At 41.6% G+C, this 19,845-nt stretch overlaps 1 protein-coding gene across 1 annotated transcript in view; it reads right to left on the bottom strand.

Moving 5' to 3' along the window:
* DOCK3 (dedicator of cytokinesis 3) overlaps nt 1-19,845 on the bottom strand; it is a 218,468-nt gene that overhangs the window by 172,269 nt on the left and 26,354 nt on the right. Inside the window, exons 2-4 of the mRNA XM_090284832.1 lie at nt 13,927-14,010; nt 7,447-7,487; nt 5,277-5,332 (exon numbers count right to left, since the gene is read on the bottom strand). Coding sequence (XP_090140958.1) covers nt 5,277-5,332; nt 7,447-7,487; nt 13,927-14,010 — 181 coding nt within the window. The remainder of the gene's footprint in view (nt 1-5,276; nt 5,333-7,446; nt 7,488-13,926; nt 14,011-19,845) is intronic.

Genomic DNA, 19,845 nt, shown 5'->3' with positions numbered 1-19,845 from the left:
TTCGCCCTGAGTGAGCCGGGAGCCGCTGGAAGGTTTCAAGCTCAGGAGTAACGTGACCGATCACATTTTTTCTAAGGCGCTCCGGCAGTCGTGCGGACAACCAACCAGGGGGGCGCAGACAGCAGTGGGGAGAGGCGTTCCATGGCGTTCCAGGGGCACGGGCGAGGGAGCGTGATCCCAGAGATCTCACGCCTTCACCCTATGTCACGCTGCGACGATTTACCACACGAGGCTGTCCTTTCTTTACGCTCATGCTGTACTTTTCCCTCTGGGCTGTTCACACCCTGGTTTCTGGTCTTCAGTGAGCGCTGTACTGCTCCCCTTCCTAGTCCCTCTCCCGTCTGTCTACCTCCAGCCCCCAGGCCCCCAACCATCTGCGGTGACAGTAACGACCAGGCTCCTAGGACTCGTGCCACCGAAACCCATGAAACTCCCAGCAGAGTCCAACACTGGCTCCTTAGCCCCATCCTGAGGGCTGAGTTTGAGAGAAGGTTGCTAAAAGGACTCATGATGAGATCAAAGGCAAGAAATAAAATCAAACGGCCAACTTGGCCAGCATGATCCACAGCAAGAGACCTTTCTGGGCACTGCTGACCTGCTGATCCTGCCTTCAACTCTGTTCCAAACTGAAGAGCTAAGTCAATCTGGCAGATGCAGAACGGATGGATGGGACAATGTGAGACACTCCGTAACACGTACCTGAAAGGACGATCTCTGGGCCAGAGACCAGGGCGACAAGGAGGTGGATGTTCACCTCACTGATGCTCTGTTAAAGAGTTCAGAGCAAGCTTTCAGCTTCAGCGCTCAAAGAGCTGAACACCCAGCCCTAATTTGGATCCTGATGATCGCTGAACTACAGCGGCAGACGGATTCACGGCCTTTTCATAAGTATTGAGATAAAAGGCAAGCTACTGACTTGGAAGGAAGAGCAGAGGCAGAAAAGAAACAATGGACAACTTAGAAGACCCTTAAGTTCTACCTCTACAAAACCTCCCTTTGCTGCAGAAAAAAGAGCCTTCTTCTCTGTTGATGAGGTGTCCTTGCCTTGCTTCCTTCTGTACCCATGAGAGGGCTCCTTGCCTTGCCTGAAGATGTTTAAACTGGCTCCCCTAAACGAGGTATCTGGCAAAGGAAGCCAATTCTCCCCATTCCCTACACCTACCCATCACTGCCGCCAGGTACCACGGATTTAGTCTGTCTCCTTTCCCAGATATCCCCAAATGAATGGTGAGAGGAGCAGCAGCTGTTCATGAGCTCAAGTCCATGGCCTTTCACTCATTAAGGCTGATCCGGTACCATAACGTCTGAGTCAGATCTGGGCAGGAGCTGTGGGTAGCCCTAGACTCTAATCTGGTACCACACTCCAAGCAGAGAGCCCACGCTGTTAGGCAGGTCATTACACTGGACCCCACTCTTCATAACAGGGTCTGGACTTCCTTTCTCTGCCTGCTTTATTTCTGGCAACACGGCCTTTAACTGAAGCCCTTATTGCTGTCATATTAATGTATATAAAACTACAAGCTGAGCAAGAAACTCATTTACACCAAAAAAAAAAAAAAAAAAAAAGGAGAGCCCTGGCTGATGTGGCTCAATGGAGAAGGACGGATGCACACAGGATTTACTGATAATACCAACTCACTACTCAGAGCATTATGCTATTTAAAACAGAGAGGACTGTAAATGACTTTGCTGTCACCTTTTTAAAAACTGGGGCACTGTTCACATGGTGTAATAAATGCACAGAACCAGCCACCGGTACTAAGCTAAGCTCCTCCCACAGTCAGGACGCAGGTACCGAGCTAAGCTCCTCCCACAGTCAAGACGCAGGTATCGAGCTAAGCTCCTCCCACCGTCAGGACACAGGGTGCGAAGGAAGGAGCAGAGACGGAAGGGGCGCTTTTTACCACCAATCACAATGATTCACCTGCAAAGTTTAAGCTTTTCGTATCTGAGGACTCTGCTCATTTAGAATCCAAAGGAAAATGGTTCAACTATATTCAATTACATGACGCCATTCCGGGTTCCGGTTCTTCCTGCCACTGGGCAAACAGGAGAAAGAAGAGGCAGGTTGGGAACTGGCTGGCATGACTGAGTTTTACTCGTCCTCAACAAAAAAGGGGTTTGTTGCTAGCTACACAATAGAAATGTAAAAAGTATGAGCAGACCCGAAGGGGCCCCCAGGGAGCACCCTAACACCGCCATGCTGAGGTGAAAGCTGATGGGAGAGCCCCCCCCACCCCCCCCCCCACGGGTGCAAATGCCGCCGCTGAGGTGCTAACTGCTAAAGCAAAGGGTTCCGGAAGTGGGTGGTAAACACGGGAAATCATTAATACAAGTTAGTACCTCCAACGAGGTCGAGAGGCATGTCTGTAACATCTACTATATGTCATTCCTCGCTAGGTCATATACGCTGATATATTTTCCTTCACTGACACCTGCCCTCTTCTTTTCCTGCCTGTTTTTAAGTGGTGGAATAGTGAGGTTTAGTTTACATTACAGTCCACAATTTACAGATAAGCAAAAGAGAAACATTATAAAACTAAAAAAGAATGTTCTAGAGGTTACAGATTTGGAAATACATACTAAGTATGAAACCTTGTATAATACAGCTAAAGTATTATATAAAGGAAATTTCATAATCTACAATTCTTGTATTAGAAAACACTAAAAATAAATTCACTAAGTGCCCAAACCTAAGAAGTGGCAAAAATGTTTTAAAAATTAAAAACACAGAGGTTAACAACAATGGAAACTAGAAAATATTATTTATGAAAACTGAACATGACTGAAATAGAAAATGAGAGACAGTGATAATTAGCAATGCAAAAAGGCTAGTTCTTTGCAAAATCAAAGCAAATTTCAAAACGAACAATGATGTGAAAAGTTTCAAAGCGCACAAAAACAATATTAATATACCAGAAGGAACAGAATCATAAACTGTAGTCAAGATTTTTAAATATCCTTAAAAATATATGAAAACCTTATGACAAAAAACATAATGAGATGCAAAAACTTCCTGGAAAATACAAACAATATGTTAACAGAAAATATTAACAAAGCTGACTAATAACAGAATACTCAAATCAATAAACACTAAAGAAACTGAATTAGTAATCAAGTTTCCTTCCTTTACTCAACCAATCCACCACCCAAATAACTCTTCCTATATTTCTAATATTAACCATTACCAGACATATGATTTGCAAATATTTTCTCCTATTCCTGCCTATAATGACTGCTCTTCAGCACCTGTAGAGACTTTAATATTCTGTTCAGATTTTAGAAATGTTATTCTGGACCATCAATCTGCAGGAGATTTGTATATCGAATTGATTCCAGGTATCTTTCTGAAATTTACATCCAAAAGACCTTTTTTCTGATACCACAGAAACGGAGTGCTTCCCATAAATACAGCTGCTCTGGGTAATTCTTTGCAGCCCTGGTTGCTTTGTCTTCCTGAAACAAAACGAATCCAGGCAGGATCTTCTGCGAGCCATGGGTTTCCCAATTTCTTTCCGACTATATAAGTAGAGACGTGGCTCCTGATTTAAGGCAGGTCCTGGTTATTGGAGGTGCACTGCCTTCTCCGCTGCTGGGCCCCTGGACAAGGCTCCCCTCCTTTTCCCCCCTCACCTCCAGGCAGCCTCCTGCCCAGTTTCAGCTCTCCTGAGCCCCTTACCGACCAAGGTTATTAATCAGAGGTGCTGTTTGTGCATTTCAAGGTGAGCCATTCACATCCAGAAAACGCATTTTATTAGCACTTCCTGAACTCTGCGTCTTCTTCCTCCTGGCCTAGGTACTTCCTTTTCATTCTCCCATACAGCTTCTCTCTGGCAGTCCTTCCTGAACAGCCTGAGGGGGCAGCGGATTTGTTGCAGAAGCTTCCTAACACAGGATTTTCAAATTTTCGCCCTCTATCCTTGCGTCTGATACTTCATAAAAGAACATGGAGGAAAATCAGCGCGCTGGCCACGCACGTACGTCGGAACCTTCCCAGTTACATTCTTACTGCGCCTCAATAACACAGTCCCCCTCGGAGGCCCCGCAGTCACTCGCTAACACGTCTCCTCTCCGCACCCACCCCCGGAGCACCGACGCTGGGGCCCAGCTTCGCACACCTGATTCACAAGTCTCTCGGTCGGCCAGGGGCCCTAGAAAGACACTAAGAGGAAGGAAGGAAGGACGGAAAAGTGCTCCCTGGCGTTCCTGTATATGATTCCCCGCGGGAGAAAACGCGTTCCGCCTCCAGCTGCCTTTGGCGTCCCAGAAACAGCCTCGCTGCCCCTCCTCGTGGGGCCCAGCAGCCGCCAGGTGAGGTCACCTCTGCAGATGTCTGAGCGCCGGTGGCTCTTAAGACTGGCCTTCCAAGTGTCGGGGTTCTGGTACCCCCGCTTATTATCTGTGTCTCCCAGCCAGCGGAGCGGCGGCAGCTTCCTGCAGCTATTATTCTGGGCTATATCAGTATTTCCTTTTTCTATTTCAGTCTTCATACATGTGTGTGAATAACTCCCTATATTAAATCCTACCTCACAGAGTGACTCATGAGTTTCTCTTTTCCTGACTAAACCCTAACTTACCAAAGGTTACTTGGAGGCTTATTCAACATCAGATCAAAAACATTATTTCTAATACCAAAAGCTATCATAGTTATGCAGTACCTTAAATTTTATATTTTAAAGTGGTAAATTTTAAAAAATAAAATAACCATTTTATAATATTTATTACTTTTAAAAATAGAACATAATTTAAAATTTTTTTAAATCACAGATCGTACGAAAACAAATGTTAACATTTTGCTATATTTTTATCTTATCTCTCTTCTACTCAGAGATTGCTTTTGTTTCTCAAATTTGTGATCAAACTGTATATCCATTTTATACACTATCTTTTTATCCTGAAGGTATGCCTTTAATGTTTTTCCAATTTCTACCTGCAAAGGATGAGATTTTAAAAGTCTCCCTCACTTTGATATATACAAAATGACATATTTGTCACTAACTCCTATCCTATCAAGGAGTGTTCTCAAAAGAGTACATCATTTTAAAAACACTGCATGCATAATGGTTTTTATAAAATCCACAACTCAGGTTACCTTTGCAGCATACAGAAAAATAAATTAAATTATGTCCTCAAAATTATATATGATGAATGAAGCAAGTATACTTTCGGCAGGGAAACAAGTTAACAGCATGTTTATACAACGAACAGAAAACCGAAAAGCCCTCCTCTGCAGCCAGCGAACACCGCAAGTAAGCTCCGTAAGGCCAACTACTCACCCCCTATTACTGACAATGGCCTTTTTCAAGTGAATATAATTTGCAGGGAAGATCCCCTGTAAAAGAGAAAAGTTTCTTATTAGAAAAAGTAATCTGTGATTAACGTCTCACACATAATAAAACATCAGTCAGGTTTCAGCACGGAAATACTGTCGACAACGTAGCAGATCTGTGGATGTAGCAACCACTTTGCTAATTAAGAATGCAATGTTTCACAAATCATATTCAATAGCATTTCACTGTCATTTGCAGTCAGTCTATCCTCAGGGAAAAATTGTGATCTTAGCTACAAACAATATCTTTTTTAAGTTATAGATTGAAAATGTTCCATTAAATCACTCTCAGGACATAGACTTATGTACAGAGCTTGGTATGTATCTACAAAAGCAACGATATTGCCTGACCAACGACTGACAGATTATTCAGCTCAGCACTAGGGAGACAATTCTCAGACTCTGGCTAATATATGTATTCACAAGAATTAATCAATTTGGGAGCCTATAAGTACTTTATGCTTCATTCTTCCCAAATGGTTTCCACTTTGGTATTTGCCATAATATGATTTCAATTCCTAAGGAATAAAAAATGTATTGTGTTTAAAAAACAAAGTTTTCTAATCAATTTGTTTAAGAAGACAAAAGTTACTGAGAGGTACAGAGATATGTGTTTTTAAAAAAGAGGGCAATAATCCAAGATTCAAGAATGGAGTTGTTATTACCAAAATACACAGTCTCACAAATTATAAGCTCTCCAATCATTTATAAGATTTCCCATTTATTCATGTTCTAAATATCTGACAATTTTAAATTAAGACAATGAACAAAAAATACTAATAGAAATTATGTCCTTATAAGCATTCGCAAGATGGAAGTAAACCCTGAAAATCGTGTTTTAAAACTGAAACTATAAGGAAAAACGTTAGCTATGAGCACTGGTTCTCAACCAGGGGCAATGTTACTGTCCCCACCCCACCCCAGGGCCTTTGGCAATGACTGGAGACATTTTTCCCTGTCACAACCAGACGGGGGGATGTTACTGACATCTAGTGAGCAGAGGTGATATACGCCACTAAACATCTTTTTTAAACTAATTTATTTATTTTTTAGAAAGAGGGCAAGGGAGGGAGGAAGAGATGGAGAGAAACATCGACGTGGGAGAGAAACAATCGGTTGCCTCTCAAAGGCCCCCAACTGGGGACCTGGCCCTCAAACCAGGCATGAGATTTGAACCGGTGACCTTTCAGTCCACAAGCTGGCACTCAATCCACCGGGGTGCTACTAAACATCTTATCATGCACAAGGCTGCCTCCCATAATAAAAAATTATCTGGCTGAAATGTCAGCAGTGCCTAAGATGAGAAGCTGGCTATGAAGATTCAAAGCCTGAACGTATTGTGTTCTTATAGTCATTACGGTAAAAACTAACAAAATGGATGATTCTACTGGTGAAACTGATGCTTAGAACTCTGAACAATTTTCTTTAATAAAATACATGATAATTTTGATATTTTTTCTATACAAGACAAAGCATAATAAATATTAAGCTACAGAAAATACATAAGAAAAGCTGATAGTTAATTATATGAAAGTGTAAACAGAAAAAAGATTTTGTAAATGGATTATTTAAGAAGAATGTTTCTAAGTGTATTATAACTGATAATTAAAATATTTTGTTTGAGCAAATTAATATTAATCAGTAACAGAATAAACACAAAAGCTAGTTCATAAAATCAGTATTATGCACTTATAAGTCTAGTCTAAATTCATATTTTAACAAGAACATTATGATCAACAAAGACACCTAACTGAATGTTATTTGAAATTTTTTTCACTTTGTATTTCACAAAAAAATTCATCTAATCAATGGCTCCACAGGACAAGGCCTAGGAATAAGTCAATTTACTTTTGTCAAATAATTGAAAGACAAGATATTAAATGTCCTAATAGGCTTTTCCAAGATAAGCTTTGCAGCTATGACCATACATGTATTTTTTGTCCTTTAGAAAAAAACCATTCTAATGTTGCTGAGGTAGAGACTAATACAGGTTTGTAAAGGAAAAAACGAGTGTGGTTACTGTAAAAGGTTAAAAGATGAGCAAGTAAGAATTGTTTTTATACCAAACACAGCAGGCAGCTTCCTACGTTAGAAAAAGTAATAGAATTATTCATTACCTTTACATTTGGCTTCTTGGTTGAAACTCCTCTGTACCAACCTAAAAGAAAGCACACAGAGAATATTAAAATCATATTGCTGTCGTTTTCCATGACACATAAAAAGAGTATTGTTAGGACAAAATTAACTACTGCAAAGCTTTCTAATGAAGGCACGTTCACTGAGCCATCAGCAGCAGCGGTTTACTCCAAACGGCGCGGTCTTACAATAAATACGACACTCCCAATTTTCATCACAAAGCCCTAGGTCCATCCATGCTGTCGAAAGTGGTAACATTTCCTTCTTTGTTAGGGCTGAGTAGTGTTCCCTTGTGTAAACGTACCACAGCTTTTTTATTTACCTGTCTACTGATGGGCACCTGGGCTGCTTCCAGATCTTGGCTTTTGTAAGTAACTCTGCCATGAAAATAAGGGTCCCTATATTCTTTCAAACTAGTGTTTGGGGTTTCTTTGGCTATATTCCCAGACATGGAATCACTGGGTCATAAGGCAGTACTATTTTAATTTTTTGAGGTAACTTCATATGCTTTCCATAGTGGCTGCCCCAGTCTGCATTCCCACCAACAGCACAGGAGGGCTCCCCTTTCTCCACGTCCTTGGCAACCCTTGTTGCTTGTTAATTTATTGATGATGGCCATTCTGACAGGTGTGGGGTGATATCACACTGGAGTTTTAATCTGCATTTCCCTGATGATCAGTGACGCTGACCATCTTTTCATATGTCTGTTGGCCATCGGTATGTCCTCTCTGGAGAAGTGTCTATTCGGGTCCTTGGCCCACTTTTAAATTGGATTGTTTGTGATTTTTGGTGTTGAGTTGTGTGAGTTCTTTATAAATTTTGGATATTAACCCTTTACCAGATAAATCATTGCAAATATATTCTCCCATTTTGTTAATGGCTTCCTTTGCTATGCAAAAACTTTTCAGTTTGATGTAATCCCATTTTTTTTCTTTTGTTTCCCTTGCTCAAGGATATCCATCAGAAAAAATATTGCTACAAAAAATGTCCTAGACTTCACTGCCTATATTTTCTAGGATTTTTATAGTTTTGAGTCTTACATTTAAGTCTTTAATTCATTCTGAGTTTATTTCTATGTGTGGTGTAAGGAGGTGGTCTGGTTTCATTTTTTGCACGTATCTGTCCAATTTTCAAAACACGATTTACTGAATAGACTGTCTTTACCCCACAGTACGTTCTGGCTCTCTATTCTGTTGCATTGACCTATGTGTCTGTTTTCATGCCAGTTCCAGGCTGTTTTGATTCCTGTGGCCTTGGAGTACAGTTTGCTCTCAGGCAGCTTACTCCTCCAGCTTTGCTCTTCCTTATCAATGTTGCTGTGGCTTTTGGGGTCTTCTGTGGCTCCATATAAGTATTAGGAATAACTGTTCTAGATCTGTGAAACACACCATTGGTATCTTGATAGGAACTGTGTTGAATCTATAGATTGCTTTGGGTAATATGGACATTTTAATTATGTTACTTCTTTCTATCCGGAGTATTGTGCTGAGTGAATAAGCCAGTCAGAGAAAGACAGCTACCTTACGATTTCCCTCATGTGTGGATTCTAACGAACAAAACTGACTCACGAACAAGACAGAAACAGACTCACAGCTCCTGCGAACAGGCTGACAGCTGTCACGGGGGGGGAAGCGGGGTCCTGCTGAACAAGGTGGAAGATTAAGAAAAAACTCACAGACAGCTCCGACAGTACGGTGACTGCCAGAGGGACGGGGGTGGGCGGGCTAGGAGAGAAAGTGGGGGGACAGATGGCGATGAAGGAGACTTGCTTTGGGTGGCGACCACACAGTGCAATGCACAGACGATGGGTTACAGAACTGCACACCTGAAGCCTGTGTGATTCTATTAACCAGTGTCACCCCAATCAATTCAATAAGAACTTTACGGAAAGAACTTGCCAAATGAGCAAAGAAAAAGCACAAAGCCCTTTCGACTGAATACGATACAAAAATTTAGAGAAGACCCCAGAGGACAGGTAGCCAGTTCCATGAAAACGCCCAGATGAAACTGTCAGGGACAGGAAAATGCCAAAGCCGCACAGCTTTCTGGGTGGCAGGCGGGCAGCACAGCCCAGACTTCCGGTTCCTCGCGTCACCCGGCGTCCCGGGCGCTGAACGGCACGACCCTCGTTTCTCGGCTTCCCAGCTGCTAAAACGGCCCCTGTGACACAGTTACTCCCCCCAGCACTCGCACGCAGTGACAACAGTGAGGTTCAGTTTCACAATAAAAGCAAGTTTACGAGAAGGAAAACTTCATGACCAACTTTTCTCAACTCCAATCTATTATTTTCAGAGTTCTGCTATAGTTTCTCTGCCTGTATTACACTAAGTGAGAAAAGACAGACACAAGACTATCTATACGGTGTGTGACTCCATTTATGCGACACTCTGGAAAAATCAAAAAGCTAGATGGATAGAAAGTAGATCAGCGGTTGCCAGGGCAAGGGGAAGGAAGCTGGAAAGGAAGGCAGCTATACGAGAGCATGATGTTACTTGGCAGGTGATGGAAATGTTCTGTATCCTGACTGTGGTACTGGTTACCAAATATGCCTTTGTCAAAACTCACAAAATTCACAGAACTGTGCTCTAAAAAGGGTGAGTCGATAACCTGACTAAAACACACACGCGCACAACAGGATAACATTTTACTTCTACCACACTGGCTATAATTTTTATTTTTAATTCTTAACAGCATCGAGTGTTGGCAAGAGAATGTAGAGAAATCAGACCCTGCTGGTGAGGGTGATAATACGCAGTTCCCACTTTCAACAGCGATGCCATACTACCTGCACATCCCACGGCGCTGAACAGGATAGTTTAAGAAACTTCTGGGACCACATTAAGAGTAACAATATACACCGAAGAGAACAAGGGCAAGAACCTATTTGAAGAAATAATGACTGAAAAATTTCCTACCTTGGCAAAGGAAATAGATACACAGGCCATGATGTGCAGAGTCCTAAACCCAAAGAGGCCCACACCAAGATACATCATAATTAAAATGCCAAAGCTTAAAGACAGTAAAGTTTAAAAACAAGGAGAGCAAAGGGAGGAAATTGGGGACAACTGTAACAGAACAATTAAGTACTTGTTAAAAATAAAAAAATAAAAACAAAAAAGGAATCTTAAAAGCAGCCACAGAAAAGCAGTTAGTTACCTACAAGGGACTAACCCATAAGACTGTCAGCTGATTTCTCCACAGAAACTTTGCAGGTCAGAAGGGATTGACACAAAATATCCAAAGTGATGAAAAGCAAGGAGTTACGACCAAGACCGCTCTACCCAAAGAGGCAAACATTTAAAACTGAAGGAGAGATATAAAGCTCTCCAGACAAGAAAAGGTAAAGGAGTCCATTACCACCAAACCAGTATTACTAGAAACGTCAGAGGTCCTTCTTTCAGAAGAAGGGGAAGGAACCAGGATAAATGACCCGTGGACACGAACGACGGGGTGGAGACTGACTGTGGGAGGGGGGCAGGGAGAGCAATGGGGGGGTGGATGGGGCAACTGTACTAGAACAACAATAAAAAGAGAAATTATTTAAAAATTTTAAAAAGGAGGGGGGAACATAAATATGAATAATAAAAAGCCAGTAATTACATACCTATCAATAATCACTTCAAATGTAAATGGATTAAGTGCTCCCAGCAACAGACATGGGGTAGCTGAAAGGGTAAGGAAATAAGACCCATACATGTGCTGACTACAAGAAACACACTTCAGACCAAAAGACACACACAGACTGAAAGCAAAGGGGTGGAAGAAGGTATTCCATGCTAACGGAAGTGAAAAAAGATGGCGTAGCAATACATGTATCAGACAAAACAGACTGTAAAACAAAGGCTATAATAAGAGACAAAAAGGACACTTCATAATGATAAAGGGACCAATACAACAAGAGGGTATAACCCTTGTAAATATTTAGGCACCCAACAGAGGGGCACCCAAGTACAATATGTAAAGCGAATGCTGACAGACATAAAGGGAGAGATCGATAGTACATACTAGGGGACTTATCCACTCCACTGACAGCAATGGATAGGTCTTCCAGACAGAAAATCAACAACAACAACAAAAAAAAACAGTAGCTTTAGATGACACATTAGACCGGATGAATTTAATTGATATTTTTAGAGCGCTGCATCCCAAAGAAGCAGAATATAATTCTTTTCAAGTGCACATGGGACATTTTCCAGGACAGACCACATGTTAGGCCACAAAACAAGTCTCAAGAATACTGAACCCACATCAAGCACCCTCCCTACCCACAAGGGTATGAAATTAGAAATCGATTACATGAAAAAAACTGAAAAACACAAAAAGGCTAAATAACACGCTACTAAACAATAAATGGTTAGCAATGAGACCGAGGAAGAAACCCAGATACCTTGAGGCAAATGAAAAGGAAACACAACCACCCAAAATCTGTGGGACACAGAAAAAGCAGCCCTAAGAGGGAAATTCGTAGCAATGCAGGCCTACATCAGGCAACAAGAAAAATCCCAAGTACACAATTTAACCTTATACCTACAGGAACTAGAAAAAGAACAATAAACAAAGCCCCAAGTGAGTAGAAGAAAATAATAAAGATCAGAGCAGAAATAAATGAAATAGTCTTAAAAAACAATACAAAAAAACCCCAACAATTATATTAAATATTCCCTATTCAAATAATTAGTATGATTTGTCTCCTGATTGAACAATTACTGATACCAATATAGTTCTAATATTATATTCATAGTTTATTCTTTTTTATGAATACAGATAGTGAACCATTACATGGAATTTGTAACCCCGTAACGACTGGATAAAGACAGCTCAAAAAGCACTTCTTTAAGGTATAAACTTGGAAGGTAAACTGCTCGGTCACTGGACAGCCGCCTCCAGCTTCACTGGGGGTCAGCGGAGCATCAGCCTGCCCGCTGAAATGGGGCTGTGCCAGTATTTGGGTGCGGAGCTGCCCATCACTCCGGTTTTAGCTTGCCAGAACTCAACTGCTGACAAGATCAAGCGTTCCTATGAAGCCCGTGATGATTTCGTGTTCATTTTTCTACTCTCCTATTATGTTTCTCACATTCTGGTTGTTTATCTTTGTCAGTTACACCACTACAAAAGTGTTTTCCAATCTGTAATATAATTTTCGCCCTTTTTCTAACATTAATAAATTCTGATGCATAATTTGCATATTGTGTAATGTCCAGTTCTATGAGCTTTGTCAAATGTGCCACCAATGTGACCCATAATTCAACGAGGTACAGAGCTGTGCAATCGCCTGGAAGTCCCCTCCAGTCAACAGTCTCCCAGAGACAACCACTATTCTGATTTCTATCACCCCGGATTTGTTGGGTGGCTTGTTCTTAAATTTCATAGAAATAAAATCACAGACAATATGATCTTTTTTAGTCCTAACCTGGGGATATGTTTTTATTGATTTTAGAGAGGGAGGGAGGAGGGCGGGGGTTGGGGGGACACCAGTGTGAGAGGCACCGATCAGCGGCCTCCTGTACACACACCGACCGGGCACCGAACCCACAACCTGGGTACGTGCCCTGACAGGGACCAAACCCACAGCCTCTGGTGTTGGGATGACGCTGCAACCAACTGGGCCACCCAGCCAGGGCCAAATGTCTTTATTTTTAAGTAAATTTTTGTGGATACCTAACATCCATAAGTGTGCGAATCATTCATCTACAGTTTAAAAAATTTTCAAAATGTATACACCTGTACACCCACCACTCAGATAAATATTAGCATCCCAAAAGCCACTCATGTCTCTTTCAGTCACCACTGTGCACACACGCACGCACACACATGCACACACACACACTCTCACCCTTAAATGGAAGGCAATACACAAAGGAAAACGGATGAATTACTACACACAACAATATCACAAATACACTGTTGGCCAGAGAAGCTAATTCTAACATTTATATGAAAACAGCTCATATCTTTATGATAAACAAAAATCAAGCTGAGTTTTATAATAGCGTATTACAGTGTGGTTAATTACGGCTGCAGAATGACTGCTGATGGGGTGGGGGGAGGTGCAAGAGGCTAGAGAGGGGATAAATGGTAATGGGGAAAATACGATAAAAATAAATCAATAGAACACCCTGACTGTTGTGGCTCAGTGGGTTGGGTGGGCATCATCCCGCGAGCCAAGAGTTGGTCTGTCTGTTCGGTCCCTGCCAGGGCACACGCCTGGGCTGCGGGCCGGGTCCCTGGCAGGGGGCGTGCGAGAGGCAGCCGGTCTATGTCTCTCTCCCACATGGATGTTTTTCTCCCTCTTTCTCCCTCCCTTCCCCTCTTTCTAAAAATAAATAAATAAAATCTTTTAAAAAAAATAATAAAACAACGTGATTGTTGATAATATACTATATATAGCGTTATATAAAATAAATGTATATCATACGGCCCGAAATGACCACTGTTTGTACGCCTTACATGTCTGTACTTACCTTCACACTTTTCAAGAATCTGGACTGTTTCTCCTATTTCTAACACCAATCCCTGAGGGACGGATCCTCGGAAACTGCATATCACTAGAAAAACAAGGGTAAACACATCAGTTAGCATTTTTAAATACCGAGACAGCATCAGTGTCCCTGAAACTAAGCACTACATTTTCTTATATATATACTCTCTCCCTTCTTCATTAATTCACCTCTCCAATATGTAAGCCCCTTTCAACGTAACCAATATTTTGAAAGGAAATGTTAAGCAGATCAGGACACCGAAGCACATTTTAGCAGAATTCCTATTGCTGAGCGGCGTGTGCGTGTGTGTGAAAAGGTTTCTGTACACGGAGTCTCGCTCATCCTCAGCATGACTTGTCTGTCCTTTTTGGGCAAGCATGTATCAATTACTTAAGAAATATATGGAAGTTTCTTATCTACTATAAACAAATACTTTTATAAAGAATCACCAAATAAATATGATTATGCTTTGAGAAACAGAATCCTAATAAAAGTGGCAGAAATTAACAAAAAGCAAATATAGAACATAAAATCTATAGATACCAATCAAAATCCCATGTCTTTTCTTAGAAAATTTATAAACTGATTCCAAAACTTATGACTATCAAGAATATAACACCATATATCAAGACTTATAATTGAAAATTGCTTCTCTGAAAACACTAACATTGATAGTCACCTAAGCAAGACTGATCAGGAAAAAGTATTATCAATATTAGCAATCAAAATTTAAAACATTAATGTTATTAATTAAATCACATATAAAATGATATTACAAAAAACTTGATACCAACATATTTGAAAATTCAGAATAGATGGGCAAATTTATAGAAAAATGAAACTTATTAAAAACTGACAGAGAAGTTAAAAACTTAAAATAGTCCTATATCTATTATAGAAAAGTATCTCTAAGTCCTGCAAATGAAATACCAGTTCCTGATTACTTTACCAGTAAATTTGTCCAAACATTTGAGAAAGAAACACCAATCATAAATAAAATACTTTGGAGAGCAGGGAAAAGGGGGGTCATTTTGAATTAGGAATGACATCATAAGGAAGAAAAGTTACGGGCTAATCTCCCTCATGACCATAGATGCAAGAATATCATTTAAGTTGCAGTCATTATGAATGAAAAAAAAAATTAACAGAATACCACAATACCAGGTTTCCTATAGCTGGTACGGGACAAACTGAGGCTACTATTATTTGCAGGGAAAAGACATTACATGTTTATGTAAAGTAGGTCTTCACGCCTTGACGGAATCAGTGAGAGAGCTAGTTCATTCTACTGAAGGTAAGTTGTTACTGGGAGTTTCCCATGACAAACATGTGGGGCAAATCCTGGTCTTCCCAGCTTGGTAAGAAAGAAATATGTATCTGAATTGGCTAGTATATACTGTTAAATACACATCACTGACTTGCTGTTAGGCTCTAGAAGGCTGTGACAGACCCCTGCTCCTGCCATAACTATTTCTAAAACAATAACAATAAAACCACATGTTTTGCAGATATCAGAGGCCTGTTAACACAAGGAGGTTTAAGAAACTAAACCTCAGAAGGGATAATGCCCTCTTAGGTGAAAGGAGACAGCAAACAACTTGGGACACTGGAGATGTGAACAGATTAAGCCTGCCCCCGACAGACTCCCGCTGGACTGGAAGCCGTGAAGTTCCTAATAGACACGCGAGGTGCGTGCCACAGTGGAACCTGGAGGCGCCCAGCACGAAGAGCTAGCGCTCCCACACACGGCTCCATTTCCACAAGACAGACTCACGGAGCGGGCAGGTATGTGCTAGAGGTGGACTAGAAAGGAAGAAAGAGGTCTCCACAGCATCGGGTACTTAAATACCGAAGTCCAATCGGAAGAAGAAACACGCAACATACACACAGCAAGTAACGCTCGCAAACTCATCTGAGACCAGAGGTGAACTTGGGAGTAACGGACGGCAAAACCCAGCCCCGCCGCAGCTCAAAACGACCGCCATACCGTCCCTGGGGCAGCATGGCATTCACTTTAGTCTCCATTGCGCTTACTCAAGGGCCAGTATGAAAGCGGAGGTTATAAAATACTGACAAGCCCAGCTGGGGTGGCTCAGTGGACTGAGCGCCGGCCTGCAAACCAAAAAGTCCCCAGTTCGATTCCCTGTCAGGGCACATGTCTGGGTTGCGGGCTGGGTCCCCAGCTGGGGGCGTGTAAAAGACAACCGACTGATGTTTCTCTCCCTCTCTTTCTCCCTCTCTTCGCCTCTTGAAAACAAAATCTTAAAAAATAATAAAGCAAAATACTGAAAGAACTAAAAAAATGTGACCCATACTCAATAAAGAAAGTCAAAATAACAAGACCCTCAGATGACCGGCATGTTGGTACTAGCATAAGAGAATTTTAAGGGACTAATATCAATATATTGAAGGACAGACGAAGATGAACAAAATAAATGAGAGATGAAAATTTTTAACACAAGTGAAATCTCTAAGTAAAATATGAGAATTTAAAACTGAAAATTACACTATATTACAAATTTCACATTCATTACATGGGTTTAACATGAGCATGAAAAGACTGAAGAAAGCAGGAGTGAATTCAAGGACAGGACAATAGAAATTACCCCAATAAAACTACAAAAATTAAAAAAAGGATGAAATAAAAAATGTATCATAAAAGACATGTGAGCTGAAAAGAAAAGAAAAAAAAGGTCACGTGAGCTAAAGACTTCTACAAGAATGTTCATAGGCACCCTGGCTGCTGTGGCTCAGTGGGTTGACTGCCGGCCTGTGAACCCAAGGGCCATCGGTTCGATTCCCGGTCAGGGCACAGGCCTGGGTTGTAGGCCAGGTGTCCAGTTGGGGGTGTGAGAGGCAGCCAATCAATGTTTCTCTCCTTCTTTCTCCCTCCCTTCCCCTCTTTCTAAAAAGTAAATAAAATCTTTTTTCTTTTAAATGTTCACAGGAGCTTTATTCACAATAGTCCAGAACTGGAAACAACCCAAGAAGAGAATACTTAAAACATGCAATATTCATATAATGCAATGCCACTTACCAATCAAAAATAAAAATCAACTGATACAGGAAACACAATGGATAAATATCAGAATCATTATACTGAACAAAAAAAGTCAGATACGAAAGTTACTACATAATTCCATTCACAAAAATGACCTAGGAGAGGCTAACCTAATCGAAGGTGAATAAAAGCAAAACATGAGCGGTCCCCGGAGGAGCGGGGACTGACGGGGAAGCACAGAAGGGAACGCTCTGGGGAGGCGGCCGCGATGCCGAGACGGGCGTTACTCAGGCGGCCCTTCCGCACAGCTAGGGGTCTGCTGCTCCGTACACGCGAACTGCACCTGAAAGTGGGGCGGAGGCTAAACGTAAGATCTAAACTATAAAGCCCTTGAAGAAATCCTAGGCGTAAATACCTTAAATAAGGTGATGTTTGCCTATGTATTACACCAAAATCATAAGCAACAGAAGAGAGAATAAACTGAACTTATATGAAACATCTAGCCTGGGGGGAAGGGAATGCAATTATTATCTAGTGAGTTCAGAGTTCTGGGGGGATAATGAAAATTTCTGGAAATAGATCATGGTGACAGTTACACAACATGGTGAATGCACTCAAAAGTGATTAAAGTGGTAAATGTTACATTTTATATATTTTACCACAATTTTATTAAAAGCTGCTGTGGTAAAAATAAAAACTGAGATATGAGGCATGAAATTTTAAGATCAATTGAAAACATGGCTTAAATAAATTAATGATTCCAAAACTTCAACAACTAAAAAAGCCGAACAACAAGAAAATGGCCTAATTTTTAAATGGGCAAAATACTAAACATCCGCTGCAAAGGGGTAAACAGTTGGCACATAAAAGGATGCTCCACATCATTAGTAAACGCGAATTAAAGGCGTGTGCGGTAGCACGACACACCCCTGGGCGACCGGAAGTAAAGAGGCTGGCCACACCGAATGGTCAAAGATGCGCAGCAACTGGGATTCTCAAATACCGCTGGCGGGAATGCAAAACGGCACTGTCGTTGTGGAAGAAAGTCTGGCTGTTTCTTTAAAAAGTTAAGCTCACACTCACCACGCAGCCCTACTATTCAGTAAAAAGAGGGCGTGAACTCCTGAGATGTGGAAAGACGTAGATAAATCCCAAGACAATTCGGCTGAGTAGAAAGGGGCCGGCTAACAAGTACGCACAGCCCGACGGGTTTATATAGTATTTTAGATGGAGTACTTACTCAGCAGTAAAAAAGGAGGAAATCTTACCCTTTGCACCAGCATGGATGGACCTGGAGAGCATTACGCCGAGTAAAATGTGCCAGTCAGAGAGGGACAAACACCAATGATTTCATTCATATGTGGAATCTAACGAACAAAATTAACTTACAAAAAAAAAAAGAAACAGACTCGTAGAGAACAGACCGACAGCTGTTAGGGAGGAGGAGGTCTGCAGGGCTGGGTGCAAAGGGTGAGGAGAATAAGCAAAGCAAAAACAATAACTCATAATCACAGACAGGGGGGCAGGGGGCGGGGGGGGTAAGTGGTGATGGAAGGAGACCTGACTTCGGGGGGTGAGCACACAGTACAATACACAGATGATGGGTTATAGAACTGTACACCTGAAGCCTGTATTATTTTATTAACACCCCAATAAATTCAATTATGTTTTTTAATTTTTAAAAGACAGTACACTAAAAAATGTCTTAGAAAACGCAACCTAACCTACAGGAACAGAAACCAGATCAGTGGCTGTTTAAAGATGGGGAAGAGGCAGAGAGAACAGGGTAAATGAAAAAGCAGGCTTAAAGCAGGTATAAGGAATCTTTTGGGCCCTCGCCAGGTGGCTCAGCTGGTTGGAGCATCATCCCATACACCAAAAGGCTGCGGGTTCGATTCCCAGTCAGGACACATGTTAGGTAGTCGGTTCGATCCCCAATCGGGGTGTATTTGGGAGGCAATGATCGATGTTTCTCTCTCACATCAGTGTTTCTCCTTCTCTTCCTCTCTCTCTAAAATCAGTGAAAGCATTTAGCACTCTTGATCTTAGTCCCTGGGTCAAGCATTCAAACACAAGGGTTTTACGATTATTTACAGGGATAACCTCTTCAGACACTTTACTCCACTGGTATGAGTATGAAGCCAATACCTGAGAACCAATTCCTTGATGAATTCCTGGGCTTGTTAGGCTGGGAACATCACAAATCGCCACTTCCTCTGCTCTAACATATAGTCGGGCCATAAAGTTTTATAATTTAAATTTCAAAGAAAGCTAGCCAAGTACAAGCGCCTAATCCCCCTCCCTCCTAAAATCTAACTAATACCACGGTTTAAGGTTTTAAATTTTTTTAATCCTGTAACCCAAAGGTTGAAGAAGATGAGAAAGGAAACGGAACCTAAATAATCGTAAAAGCTGAAAAACAACGGGCAAGGCTAAGACAACCAAACTCATGCCAACAGTCCAGCAATTTTCAACCTTCTTCATCTCCTGGCGCACAGAAACTAATTACTAAAATTCTGCAGCACACCAAAAAATACATTTTTTGCCGATCTGACAAAAAAAATTAAAAACTGGTAGAATATTTCACCATCTACTGTGAGAGAAAGAGAAAATAAAAAGCCCTTAAATTTTTATATACAAATTGGCATATCAAAAACTACCTTTGCAAACAGCCCTCCGTATCAGCAGGTTTTCCACGTGCAGATCCAACCAGCCATGAACCACACACCGTACAGCGGCCCAGCTGCCGCCTGCCCTCCAGCGAGGCCGTGGCCCCAGCTGCAGTGCCACCCAGGTGCCTGGCATATCCGTGAGCAGCAGCGAGGGTCACGGCGACAGGTGATGGCAAGAAGCAGCACCAAGCTGGGCTCTGGGGTCCACTTGCCCCCACTTCCTTACGG

The sequence above is a fragment of the Furipterus horrens genome, unplaced genomic scaffold (genome assembly GCF_987537825.1).
Source record: "Furipterus horrens unplaced genomic scaffold, mFurHor1.1.pri manual_scaffold_7, whole genome shotgun sequence".
NCBI classification, from domain to species: domain Eukaryota; kingdom Metazoa; phylum Chordata; class Mammalia; order Chiroptera; family Furipteridae; genus Furipterus; species Furipterus horrens.
The sequence above is the reverse complement of the archived record's forward strand: the minus strand, read 5'-3'. Positions and strand labels throughout refer to the sequence as shown.